General features: G+C 38.9%; 1 protein-coding gene across 1 annotated transcript in view; it reads right to left on the reverse strand.

The window, feature by feature from the left end:
• RANBP17 (RAN binding protein 17) overlaps window positions 1-14,512 on the reverse strand; it is a 1,312,934-nt gene that overhangs the window by 536,043 nt on the left and 762,379 nt on the right. Inside the window, exon 19 of the mRNA XM_053718559.1 lies at window positions 3,308-3,411. Within this exon, the coding sequence (XP_053574534.1) occupies window positions 3,308-3,411 (104 nt within the window). The remainder of the gene's footprint in view (window positions 1-3,307; window positions 3,412-14,512) is intronic.

Genomic DNA, 14,512 nt, shown 5'->3' on the forward strand with positions numbered 1-14,512 from the left:
ACAGCTCTGCTGAGAGAATCTACCTCCCTCCAAAGAAATTTGAAGACCCCTGAGTTCTGTTAGAGATGAACCGGATCATGCAGGAAATACAAGAGTAACTGACTGGAAATTTTTGATGCGTAGCAAAGAGCGCCAAAAACGGCCCCTCCCCCTCACACACAGCAGTGAGAGAGAAACGAAACTGTCACAATTAAAACAAGCAACTGCCAAGTGGAAAAATAATGCCCAAATATTTATTCACTCAGTACCTCAGAAAATGCAAACGATTCTACATTCCAGCAAAAACGTTTAACATGATAAATACCTATTAAAAGGTTTAATGTACTTTTAACAGAGTAATTCCGGTGAAATACCATCCCCAGAATACTGAAGTGTAGAGTATACATACATGTCATTATAACGGTATGGCAGGATTTTCTCATCAATTCCATTCAGAAAATAAAAACTGCTACATACCTCAATGCAGATTCATCTGCCCGCTGTCCCCTGATCTGAAGCTTTTACCTCCCTCAGATGGCCGAGAAACAGCAATATGATCTTAACTACTCCGGTTAAAATCATAGTAAAAACTCTGGTAGATTCTTCTTCAAACTCTGCCAGAGAGGCAATAACACGCTCCGGTGCTATTGTAAAATAACAAACTTTTGATTGAAGTTATAAAAACTAAGTATAATCACCATAGTCCTCTCACACATCCTATCTAGTCGTTGGGTGCAAGAGAATGACTGGGAGTGACGTAGAGGGGAGGAGCTATATGCAGCTCTGCTGGGTGAATCCTCTTGCATTTCCTGTTGGGGAGGAGTTATATCCCAGAAGTAATGATGACCCGTGGACTGATCACACATAACAGAAGAAATATATGCACCTTCCTTAGTGTATTTCTAATCTAGTCTTAACAAGTGGGTGGGGCTCTGGCCAGAAAATATAATAACATATTTAATAGTTGACATGTAGATGTCAATGTTAAAGTAATTACATTATGGTGATTGCCTTCATCTATGTATCATAGAAGTTTTAACAAAACAGGGAATTTATAATTAATCATACATTTTTTCCCTTAAAAAGTATTTCTCCAAATAAATAACCCTCACTATAAAATGATTATTTTTTAAACATTAAGAAAAAGCAGGAGAGAGAATGAAAACAGCAAAAATATTCTTCACATATCATTGGTGTTTAAAGTTCAATATAATTCAGTAAAATTATACGTAGTATTTGTCCATTTAGACATTTTTAAGCAGTTATTTTGATATATAGTTCTTACTATGTTTGGATTTAACTAATGAAACTTAATGTTGTGTTGGAAATTCACACTCTTGCCATGGCTGAACTAGCTTGTCAAATCAATTCTAATATGGCTCCCACAAGCACATAAAAACATTATTTAGCTATCTGTTATCCTAATCACTCAGTTAACTCTAAGACTGTAATATCCTAGGGCCCACTCGAATATACACCTATATGCCCAGTCATTTAATAAAGTTAAGATTTATGTATTTGCAATCATATAAAAAACAACGTATTTACAAAAACTAAATCCTACACAAAGCAGAAGTATATACAATGCATACTGAGCTTTTTACAATTAAAAAAAAGAAAAAGAAAACAACATTTAATAATTTAATACATGGGCAACCCACAGTGTACTCATGGGGAACACACATTTATTATTATTATGTTTTTGTTTATAAATCCTGACATCAAGTGAATAATATTCTACAAAATAACCTAAGAGAATGTGCACCTGTTTATTTTTGTTGACGGAAAAGGTGCTTTGATACAAAAAATGTTTTAAAATTACCATTCCAAATTTTTGATACCCTCTCTATTCACTTCTTTATGGTCTAAGCTTGAAGCTGAAATACTATATTCTAAGCAAAAAGGCAATATTTTATTATATAAACACTCTACTGCCTTTGTTTATTATTAGACTACTTATAAGCATTTCTTCTTCCATCTGTTCATTAGATTTTGTTAAACCTCAGGTATTATTTTCTTCACATTCATCTGTAAGCATTAGCGAGTTATCACAATTCCTTCCTCTTCTGATTCTCCATCATAGTTTCAACCAGCTCATATTTTTGAGTGACTAACCCAATTGTATACTCTCTTAGTGATTCCAATATTGTGTCAAACTGCAAGAGCCATACATCTGTCATAAACAAAGGCTACATCTTCCCTGTCAGAACCATTTACTCTTTAATGTTCCTAATTAAGCAAGTGATTCTATTGTGAAACTCGTACTTTAACGGTCAAAGTGTTGGTTTCTTCAAATAATTGAATCTGTCTGCATTATATTCTAATAGAAGCAATATTTATTTTAAATAAATTAATCTTGCAAAACATGCACTTTAAGGAACAATACATTTAACAATAACATGTTCAATTTTGTTAGAAAATATTATTTTTGAACACGTTCCCTTTCTTCCCTGTTTTTGACACTTTTCCAGGTGATGTAAATTAAAAAATGGCCAGCAATAATGTATATATGCCTTTTCCATTTGGCTCACAATCCATTTGCTTATCTGAAACATCAATTCACTGCACCAGTGCTTGTGAATTTGTTTTCAAAGGCTTAAAACACCTAGCAAACAAAGTGATTTGTTTGAAAAATCTTCTTATAAAGTAGAACATTTTATTTTAACAGTACAATGTCCATTTAACTACACTGCTGAATAATTTAACTGTAAGCAAATATACATGATATATATATATATATATATATATACACACATATATATATATATATATATATATATATACACACAGTATAATATGTATATATATATATATATATATATATATATATATATATTTATATATATATATATATATATATATATATATATATATATATATATATATATATATTTAATTTTTATTTTTTAAAAGACAATATAGAAAACACTTGCAAATAACCACAGGTGTTATGATTATGGAATTCACTGTAAAAAATAATAATAATAATAAAAAAATAATAAATAACAATGTATTTTTTATATTATTGATATAGCCATGAAAATGTATGTATCATAACAAAAAGAACAAATGACCTTTCATACAAGCTCACCTAATCATTGATTGCACAAATGCCAGCTGTATTGTGATATTTAACCTTACCACGCATGTAAGTCATATCAACAGTAATTAAATATCTTATGTATCAGCAATTGCTTCCTGAATGACATCCTACTATCGTATTTCAACCTTGTCCCAAAGGGGTAGCATTTTGTAACTTAATTGTTGCTTTCAAACATCACATTTCATCTATTGTTGTGAATTCCCGTGGAGGATGTAACCATCTTACCTTAGCCTCTTCCTGTTTAAAACTGTTATTAAATATCTGAGCAACTGTTTCAAATGAGCTAGTGATTGGTAGCATGAAATTCTCAAATTCATCCTCATCTTCACCTGCGGTAAAAATGTAGAGAAAAATGAAAGGCTTGATTATATGCATTCTGCTAAAAAAAATGACAAATTACTTATCATAAATGGATTATTTTAAACAATAGTTACATCAAAATAAAAAATAAATAAAAAAATAAATAAATAATGAGTCTTTAGCCATTTCCTATACACAGAAGGAAACTCTCTCTCTCTCTCTCTCTCTCTCTCTATATATATATATATATATTCACTATAAGTGCTAGTGCAATTAACACTCATTACCAGTCATTTATCTTGAATACCAATTAATGAGTATTAAGTTATGCAAAATTAATGGATAACTCACTTTCCCCCAACTAATTGCAAAAACAAGCAATGCTTAGCATTAATACAAGCTGCTCAAGTGATTGCTTTTTAGTGTAATTACATAACTGAGATTAAGGGCCAGATTACGAGTGGAGCGCAAATTGATGCTCTCACTTGAGCGTTAATTGCACTAGAAGTTGAAAGAAGAGTGGAAAAAAAACCTGACACCCCACTCTTGCGCAAACGCGATAACATATTCTCATTTGAGCTAACCAGACATTAACATATGAATATTTTACATTCAAATGTTCTTCAGATACAAGAATATGTTCTATTTATTCATAAATACATATTTCTACATTTCTCTGATGAATATTGCATACATTTTCTTTTACATGTTTTCTTCTACTTAAAGGGACATTGAACCCAAATTTTTTCTTTTGTGATTCAGACAGAGCATTAAATTTTAAGCAACTTTCTAATTTACTCCTATTATCAATTTTTCTTCGTTCTCTTGCTATCTTTATTTGAAAAAGAAGGAATCTAAACATTTTTCTTAGTTCAGTACTCTGAACAGCACATTTTTATTTATCCACAAATCAGCAAGGACAACCCAGGTTGTTCACTAAAATAGGCGGCATCTAAACTTACGTTCTTGCATTTCAAATAAAGATACAAAGAGAATAAAGAAAATTTGATAATAGGAGTAAATTAGAATGTTGCTTAACATTTCATGTTCTATCTGAATCATGAAAGAAAAAAAATGGGTTCAGTGTCCCTTTAACTGCAAAGGGCTCTTTAATATATGTCTGTATATGTTTATATATGTATTTATGTGTTTATATGTGTATATATATCTGTAAATACATATATCCACATATAAACACATATGTACACATATCTATACACACACATATACATATATACAGTATATATATATATATATATATACACACAGTAACTCACAAAAGTGAGTACACCCTTCACATTTTTGTAAATATTTTATTATATCTTTTCAATGACAACACTGAAGAAATGACACTTTGCTACAATGTAAAGTAGTGAGAGTACAGCCTGTATAACAGTGTAAATTTGCTGTCCCTTCAAAATAACTCAACACACAGCCATTAGTGTCTAAACCGTTGGCAACAAACATAACATTAAAAAAAGTTTTCAATTTACTTCTATTATCAAATTTGCTTTGCTCCCATGATATTTTGTGTTGAAGAGGTAGGCATCTGGAGCACTACATGACAGAAATTAGTGTTCTTGCAAATGGATAGCATTCTTGCAAAACTCCTCCATATAGTGTTCCAGAAATAGTCCGGCTCCTAATTATATGTTTCTTCCTTTTAACAAGAGATACAAAGATTATAATTTCCAGATAATTTCCTTTCCTTCGATACAGGGAGAGTCCACATCTGCATTCATTACTTGTGGAAATACAGAACCTGGCCACCAGGAGGAGGTAAAAGACACCCCAGACCAAGGCTTAAATACCTCCCCCACTTCCCATATCTCCCAGTCATTCTGCCGAGGGAACAAGGAACATTAGGAGAAATATCAGGGTGAAAAAAGTGCCAAAAGAAAACAACTTAAATTTAGGGCCGCCCACCAGAGAGCACGGGCGGGAGTTGTGGACTTTCCCTGTATCGAAGCAAAGGAAATTATCTGACAAGTCATAATTTATGTTTTCCTTCTAAATACAGGGAGAGTCCACAGCTGTATTTATTACTTGTGGGAAATTATACCCAAGCTACAGAGGACACTGAATGCTAACGGAAGGGTACAAATAAGAGGCGGAAAAAACCTGACGGCACCACAGTCTGCAAGAAAACCAAACTCGCAAAGGCTTCCTTGACAGAAGCAAAAAATAAAAAGAATAAGAATGTTAGGAGAACCAAGCAGCCGCCCAATAATCAGAACCATAGGATCTCATGTCAGAGACCCAAAACATGTCACTGTATTCGAACTGAACCATAAACCTCAGAAGAAGCTTGTGTCTCATCTCTTAGAACCAACAAAAACACACCTCCATCAGCAATGAGGAAGTTATCAGCTTCCAAAACCTTGCACTCCCCAGATATGAATAACATAAAGGAAAAAAACTGTCTATTCTGATGAAGTCTGACAGAAAACTCAAGGTAAGATTCCCCAAAAAAGGAAGAACGTCTTCACATTTGGACAAGGAATACGACAATCTTAGGGAGAAAAAACTCGGATAGCCTTATTAGAAGGGAGACCACAATAAGGAAGAACATATTGCAACGTGCAACATGGAAACTATGACACGTAGAAAAACAATCTACAGACAAAATAAGTCCTTGAATAAGAATTCAAAGACCACCTCCTGTACAGGTACAAAGGTAACCCGATGTAACTCCTGAAGGATAAATCCAACCCCAAAAGGAGCAAGGAATTGACTTGCCGGCCCAGCCACAGGAAGAGCCCTAGAAAAAACAACTGAACACCTGAAAGAACAATGAACCTCTGGAGCTGGAGCACAAACAGAGAGCAAACTATGTTTGCGAAAACACACACCAGAGAAAGGAACTGCAGCTGGCATCCATCTGCAACCTTCCGTTTGCTAGGCCTCTAAGCTAACCAACAGGCTATGTTTGCAGACTAGCTCCTTCGAACAAGAACTAGTTAGACAAGCCCTTCACCAGCTTATTCTAGAGGGGAAGAAGAATACTACAAGATCCAGAAGCGAGTCAGGACAAGCAAGTTCCTCTCGACAAGAAAAGAGGGAGTCCTCCACGCCTAAAATAGGTGACGAGGAACCAGGTAAGAGCTGAATGAAAAGACCGAAAACCTTTCAGAAAAAAACTTCTCTCGGCTAGGTCCAAGCGACCCCTCGCAATTCGCCCCGGAAGAAAATATCCCAAGACGCAAAGAGACCCTGACCCGGTAGATCCCTGCAACAAGGGAAATCTCATGGCAGCAAAGCCTCTAACCGTGATTACGAACTCGCAGGCAAAAATGGAGCAACAGTCTCACTGATGCCCACTCCAGATAGGATCGAGTCATCCTCGAAAAAGAGTTACATGGCCAAAAAGAAGAATGCTAAAATTAGACCTCCTCAGAATTAAGAAAACTGCCACAGCAGGATTCAAACACCAAGCCTACAGCTTGTTAGGCCGGGAACTAATCCAATAGGCCACTTAGTCCAGTGGACCTCAGCTGAGAAACTCGATCTGCTTTCCTCAGATACACATTCAAAAAACTCTGGATAGTCAGATCAAATGGATGATCGTAAGGCACATCTGCTCTGGAAGAGCACGCTCAGAAAATGGATTGCTGCCAAGAGCCGTAGTGGGCCTCTGCCAACCACCAAATTTGAGACCCTCCCGTCTATACAGGAGGAACTCACTAACTCAGAAATAATCCACTCACCAAGAAAACACTCTCACCTTGCTGATGGGGAAGAGACCAAGACAAAACTGCCCAAGGGGAACTAGGATAAAAATCCCCAAGAGATCTGGACCGAACACTGGAGAACGTATCCCCAACCGGTAATCCAAAAAGACTGCTAAAACAGAGACAAAAACCCAATGCTATGTTGAGGACTCAGCCTGGGCTGAATCCATCACCCACCACCACAGCGCCAACGAAGGCCTGAAGGAGAATTGGAGGGCAGACCCCGATGAAGTAATTCTAACTTCGTAAGCTCTAAGGCAACAATCGTTCCTATCTAAAAGACCAAGCCACATCCAAAGGATACAACCTGGTACCAACACCAGGACTTAGGTCTAGGTCCACCTCTGAGGATAAAACCGGCAGGAAGCAAATCCCAAAAGGTCTACTAGCAGACGCTGGAAAAACCAGGACTGCCAAGACTCAGGAGTCACCGCAACACCTATAAATAGGCTACTGCCACATTAAACCCCTGATTAAACAGGGATGTTTTAAATGGACATCAAGCGTCAGCAGCTGGATTTGAACCATCAACCTTCAAGTAGCAAAGATTTAAAGGGCTGTACAGGGATTTGAACCTGTGGCTCTGTGCTTACTACTGTTTGCTTGTATGTTGAGCCACAGCCAGTTCTAAATAGACCTCCTAGATAACGACAGGGCTACCCTGGACTGTTCTAGACAGGAAAGATATCCTTATTCCTAAATCCAGGTAGAGAAAACCGAGTATTCTCCCTGAACAAAGAGATCTAAGAAGCTCTGCTTAAAAATCATCGGACCAAAAAGGACGGGAAACCAATCCCTTTATTGGACCAGTCACCAACAGTGTAGTGACACTGCAAAGAGTACCGGGACAAGACTCCTAAAGTAATCTAGTCCAGAAAGACGGAATTAAAAACTCAACTCCGGCCTCTAGGACCCCCAAACTCATATGATCCAGTATCAAGTGCCATCCAGAAGAACCTAAGACAGGTCATGCCTGTCCTTCGGTATACATGGACCTGCTCTGCCTGGACCAGAATAACTAGAAATAACTCCTTTTCTAGAGTAGAAGGGAAGAACAAACATAACTGTTACCCAAAACAGGTCCTGCCCGTCATCAAGGGCACGACACATCTTGTCATAAAAAACATAAACAAATGGCAAATTCTTAAGTTACAGCAGTGCTAGGAAAACTGAGAATAAACAAAATAAGGAAAATAAGCTCAGAGTCTTAATTTTTATCTCTAGATAATCGAGGGAATCATCACCCTGAACATAGATCTAGAGGCTTCCATCGGAAGACTCCAACCATCACGACCATCAAAGTCGATGCAACCAAAAACAACCCAAGTGATGAAATTCCTAAAATGAGTTTCCACAAGAACCCCGAGCTCTAAAACAAAACTATCCAAAACGGATTAGAAATGAAATAGTTACACACACAAAAAGGGACATCAAAAAGGTTGTGCAAACTAAAACAAACAGGTCTTGCCTTTTATACAACACAACCCCCTATAGAGCTCGGGATTGGGATTCTATAACTATATATATATATATATATATATATAGACGATAAAGAAGAGGATCCAACCCTCTCCACTCGTCTAATCAAGATCGTTATCTGATTTAGAGGACTGAGATCCACCTGACGGATCAGGACAGGGAACCTCTAACCACCAAAACCTCTCTCAGAAGTAAACACAGGCGTGCCATTCTAAATTTAAATACCAAATCCTCCTCAGTCGGAGGAGTCAAATCAGGCGACTCTGACCCCGGAGGTTCTACCTCTGAAGCCTCAGAGGGAACCACATCCCCAGATGACTGATAGGGCACAATCATCATTTTACAATATAGCCCATGGGTAGGAGAGCACAGATTAACCCTTCGCTTGCACGAAGCAGGAAGAGGCAAACTTGCTTAAGCCATAGAGATGGCCATGTGAAAACACGCAGTAACCTCCGGTGGAAAAAAGTCTCCCTCAGACGAAGGAGTAGTGGTACTTAGGAGAACTGCATGAGCAGAAGATTTTAGGGAACGCACCTCACGGGACAAGGAATCCTTAGAGGTAGATGGCTCAGTGGTCTCTAACATCTAACATCTCAACATTTTTTGAAGAGAACACCTTAATGCGGCATACAGAAAACAATTGAGAGGGCTGGTCTACCCAGGCCTCCTCACAACATATGTAGGTATCAAAATATGTATCAGAAGAATCCTCTAGAATATTAGAATCCTCCATAATTCTAATTAAAATTTTTAGCCAAAAAAACAACTGGCACCTTAAACCCCCAATTGCTGGGGCACTCACCACCTCCTATGACCCAGAGAGGTAGAGAAATTAACTCTTATCTGCAGCCACTAGGTCAGGAATCAGAAATGGAATACAAGACGTGACAACTCCCAGTCACATGGTGCCTCATGCAGGACTGCCCCTGCTAAGGAAAAGTGTGCCAGCTTAATAAAACTGTGCAGCTCTATAACCTGTATTTTCCGTATCAGCCTATGAGCCCAAAATGTCTCCTACACATATGCAGTCAAAATCACATAGCAAACATGATTAACAAGACCCCACTGTTCAATAATTCCCCTCAGGAGATATTAACCCTTGATTCCATAAAAATAAAGGAGTCCCACTGAGACCCTGTCTTCTATCGTTAACATGTGTGTAAAAAATGAATCGATCTTACCGGAACTATGCCGTGGAACAGCAACATGGTCCTTCACGTTTGACAGATCATAGCAGTGCTTTTGACATGGACTTGAGTGAAGAAAACAGGCAGCAAAACTTGTCAATGCTGATTGCTTAAGGAGCTGTTGATATGAGTCTGGATGGTTTTGCAGAAGGACTCTCCCTGCAAATCCAGACTATAACTTTCATCAATGCTCTCACTGAGAGGCTGACAAGACTACCTAAAACTCCAGTCCCATCTTGAAGAGTACTACCCTCCATAAGGATCTACTCTGTATCTTCTAACACTTCTCTGCCAACCTCCTGTGACGAAAGGCAAAAAATGACTGGGGGATGAGGGAAGTGGGGGAGGTATTTAAGCCTTTGGCTGCGGTGCTTTGCCTCCTCCTGGTGGCCAGGTTCTGTATTCCCACAAGTAATGAATGCAGCTGTGGACTCTCCCTGTATTTAGAAGGAAATTGATAATAGAAGTAAATTAGAAAGTTGTTTAAAATTGCATGCTCTATCTGAACCATTAAAGAAAAATGTTGGGTTTCATATCTCTTAGGCTGTAGGAAAACATATTTAGGTTACTCAAAATATAATCATTTATCTGTATAGCGCCGTAAAATTTTGTAGCGCTAAATATATGTAAAACCTAATTAAATGCATTGCTAATATATCACATAAAAAGAAATGTATGCAACTTTGAAAAAAAATATGGGGGACCAAATAGTATGAGATGTATAAACGTCTACAAAGAGAAATTTATTCCAGCATGCAACACCTTAATTTTAAATGTGACTATTCAAAATAAAATACAATTAATGAAACTAAAATCCATTAATAGTTCATACAAAGCACTAAAACTGAAGCCAGGTCGACAACCCACCTAGAAAATTTAACTTAGCAATCTACCCCCAACATTAATCTATGCTTAATTCTAGTTGTGACGGAATTTGCCACAACTGTATCAATCTTTATGCGTGTTATAGCCAAAACTAAGCTGCTTGAAGTGCCCACCATATTCCCACAGTGAAGTTTTACTCCTATTCAGCCTCCTATATAGACCTTCAAACACCCACCTAACGGCAACCCCCCCCCCCAAAAAAAAACCTATACCCAGGACAGAATATTAAACAAAAGGAGAAAAGGATACAAAAAAATATCTGTACAAACTGAAAAAACATACCACAAGGAGAACAGAGTGCTGCCAGCAGAATGACAAAGTTGTTGATACTGCTATACACACACTTCTTCCCCAGCATAGTGCAGGAAGATAGATATCTCTAGGGCTTAGACATTGGGTCCGGGATGTAGTGTGGCTAGTGAGTATGAAAAAAAACAGAATTGTGCTTACCTGATAAATTTCTTTCTCTTGTGATGTATCGAGTCTACGGATTCATCCATACTTGTGGGATATTCTCCTTTCCTACACGAAGTGGCAGAGAGAGCACCCACAGCAGAGCTGTCTATAAAGCTCCTCCCTTAGCTCCACCCCCCAGTCATTCGACCGAAGGCTAGGAAGAAAAAGGAGAAACTATAGGGTGCAGTGGTGACTGAAGTTTTTTAAATAAAAATATACTACTTGTCTTAAATAGAGAGGGTGGGCCGTGGACTCGATACATCACAAGAGAAAGAAATTTATCAGGTAAGCATAAATTCTGTTTTCTCTTGTAAGATGTATCGAGTCCACGGATTCATCCATACTTGTGGGATACCAATACCAAAGCTTTAGGACACGGATGAAGGGAGGGACAAGACAGGTTCCTTAAACGGAAGGCACCACTGCTTGTAGAACCTTTCTCCCAAAAATAGCCTCCGAAGAAGCAAAAGAATCAAATTTGTAAAATTTGGAAAAAGTATGAAGCGAAGACCAAGTGGCCGACTTACAAATCTGTTCAACAGAAGCCTCATTTTTAAAAGCCCATGTGGAAGCCACTGCTCTAGTAGAATGAGCAGTAATTCTTTCAGGAGGCTGCTGGCCAGCAGTCTCATAAGCCATACGGATGATGCTTTTCAGCCAAAAAGAAAGAGAGGTAGCCGTAGCCTTTTGACCTCTCTGCTTACCAGAATAGACAACAAACAATGAAGATGTTTGACGGAAATCTTTGGTTGCTTGTAAGTAGAACTTTAAAGCACGAACCACATCAAGATTGTGCAACAGACGTTCCTTCTTTGAAGAAGGATTAGGACACAGCGAAGGAAAAACAATTTCCTGATTGATATTCCTATTAGAAACAACCTTAGGAAGGAATCCAGGTTTGGTACGTAAAACCACCTTATCTGCATGGAAAATAAGATAAGGTGAGTCACACTGTAAAGCAGATAACTCAGAAACTCTTCGAGCCGAAGAGATAGCTACTTAAAACAAAACTTTCCAAGATAGAAGCTTAATATCTATGGAATGCATAGGTTCAAACGGAACCCCTTGAAGAACTTTAACCCCTTAATGACCAATGACGTGCAGGGTACGTCCTCCAAAAAAATGTCCTTAACGACCAAGGACGTACCCTGCACGTCGTTGGTCTTTGAAAGCAGTGGAAGCGATCCTGATCACTTCCAGCTGCTTTCATGTTATTGCAGTGATGCCTCGATATAGAGGCATCCTGCAATAACTTTTTTAAGCAGTCCGATGCAGAGAGAGCCACTCTGTGGCCCTCTCTGCATCGGCTATGATCGTTGGTGGGTGGGAGCGTGTCCAGGGAGGCGAGTGGGGCGGCTATCAGTAGAGGAGGGGGGCGGGATCGCGTGTGCACGTGCACGGGAGCGTGCGCGGGTGCACGTGTCAAACTGCCCAAAAGTTAGAATTGAAGTGGAAGAGGCACAAGGTGGGAATCAGTGGGAGAGAGGGTGGGAATAAAAAATATTAATGATCTGGGAGAGGGTGGGGGGTTGGGTGTTAAGGGGGGTAAGCTACACTACAGAAAATCTTAAAATAAACTTTTGATTTCAAACTGGGTACTGGCAGACAGCTGCCAGTACCCAATATGGTGCACAATAAGGCAGAGGAGGGGGGTAGAGAGCTGTTTGGGGGGATCAGGGAGGTTGGGGCTAAGGGGGGGGGGGGTCCTACACAGCAGAATTATTATTTTTTTTTAAACAAAAAAAAAAAAACTTTTATTTTAGTACTGGCAGACTTTCTGCCAGTACTTAAGATGGCGGGGACAATTGTGGGGTGGGGGAGGGAAGACAGCTGTTTGGGAGGGATCAGGGGGTGTGATGTGTCAGGTGGGAGGCTGATCTCTACACTAAAGCTAAAATTAACCCTGCAAGCTCCTTATAAGCTACCTAATTAACCCCTTCACTGCTAGCCATAATACACGTGTGATGCGCAGCAGCATTTAGCGGCCTTCTAATTACCAAAAAGCAACGCCAAAGTCATATATGTCTGCTATTTCTGAACAAAGGGGATCCTAGAGAAGCATTTACAACCATGTGTGCCATAATTGCACAAGCTGTTAGTAAATAATTTCAGTGAGAAACATAAAATTGTGAAAAATGTAGTGTTTTTTTTCAATTTGATCGCATTTGGCGGTGAAATGGTGGCATGAAATATACCAAAATGTGCCTAGATCAATACTTGGGGTTGTCTACTGCACTACACTAAAGCTAAAATTAACCCTACAAGCTCCCTACATGCTCCCTAACTAACCCCTTCACTGCTGGGCATAATACACGTGTGGTGCACAGTGGCATTTAGCGGCCTTCTAATTACCAAAAAGCAACGCCAAAGCCATATATTTCTGCTATTTCTGAACAAAGGGGATCCCAGAGAAGTATTTACAACCATTTATGCCATAATTGCACAAGTTGTTTGTAAATAATTTCAGTGAGAAACCTAAAGTTTGTGAAAAAATTTGTGAAAAAGTGAACAATTTTTTTTATTTGATGGCATTTGGCGGTGAAATGGTGGCATGAAATATACCAAAATGGGCCTAGATCAATACTTTGGGATGTCTTCTAAAAAAAATATATACATGTCAGGGGATATTCAGGGATTCCTGAAATATATTAGTGTCCCAATGTAACTAGCGCTAATTTTGAAAAAAGTGGTTTGGAAATAGCAAAGTGCTACATGTATTTATTGCCCTATAACTTGCAAAAAAAGCAAAGAACATGTAAAAATTGGGTCTTTCTAAACTCTGGACAAAATTTAGAAACTATTTAGCATGGGAGTTTTTTGGTGGTTGTAGATGTGTAACAGATTTTGGGGATCAATGTTAGAAAAAGTGTGTTTTTTCCATTTTTTCCTCATATTTTATAATTTTTTTATAGTAAATTATAAGATACTAGTCCTAAAGCCCGTTCACACGGGCCGTGTTGTGTTATATTTAATTTAAATTCTCTCTCTCTCTCTCTGTCTCTCTCTCTCTGTCTGTCTCTCTCCCCCTCTCTCTCCCCCTCTCTGTCCCCCTCTCTCTCTCCCCCTCTGTCCCCCTCTCTCCCCCTCTCTCTCTCCCTCTCTCCCCCTCTCTCTCCCTCTCCCCCTCCCTCTCTCTCTCTCTCTCTCCCTCTCTCTCCCTCTCTCTCCCTCTCTCTCCCTCTCTCTCTCTCTCTCCCTCTCTCTCTCTCTCCCTCTCTCTCTCCCTCTCTCTCCTCTCCCTCTCTCTCTCCCTCTCTCTCTCCCTCTCTCTCTCCCTCTCTCTCTCCCTCTCTCTCTCCCTCTCTCTCTCCCTCTCTCTCTCACCTCTGGGCATGCAGTACTGACTCCCAGCCTCTTATAATGCTGCCCCCCTTTTTGCCCCAACCTCT

Source organism: Bombina bombina, chromosome 6 (genome assembly GCF_027579735.1).
Source record: "Bombina bombina isolate aBomBom1 chromosome 6, aBomBom1.pri, whole genome shotgun sequence".
Taxonomy (NCBI): domain Eukaryota; kingdom Metazoa; phylum Chordata; class Amphibia; order Anura; family Bombinatoridae; genus Bombina; species Bombina bombina.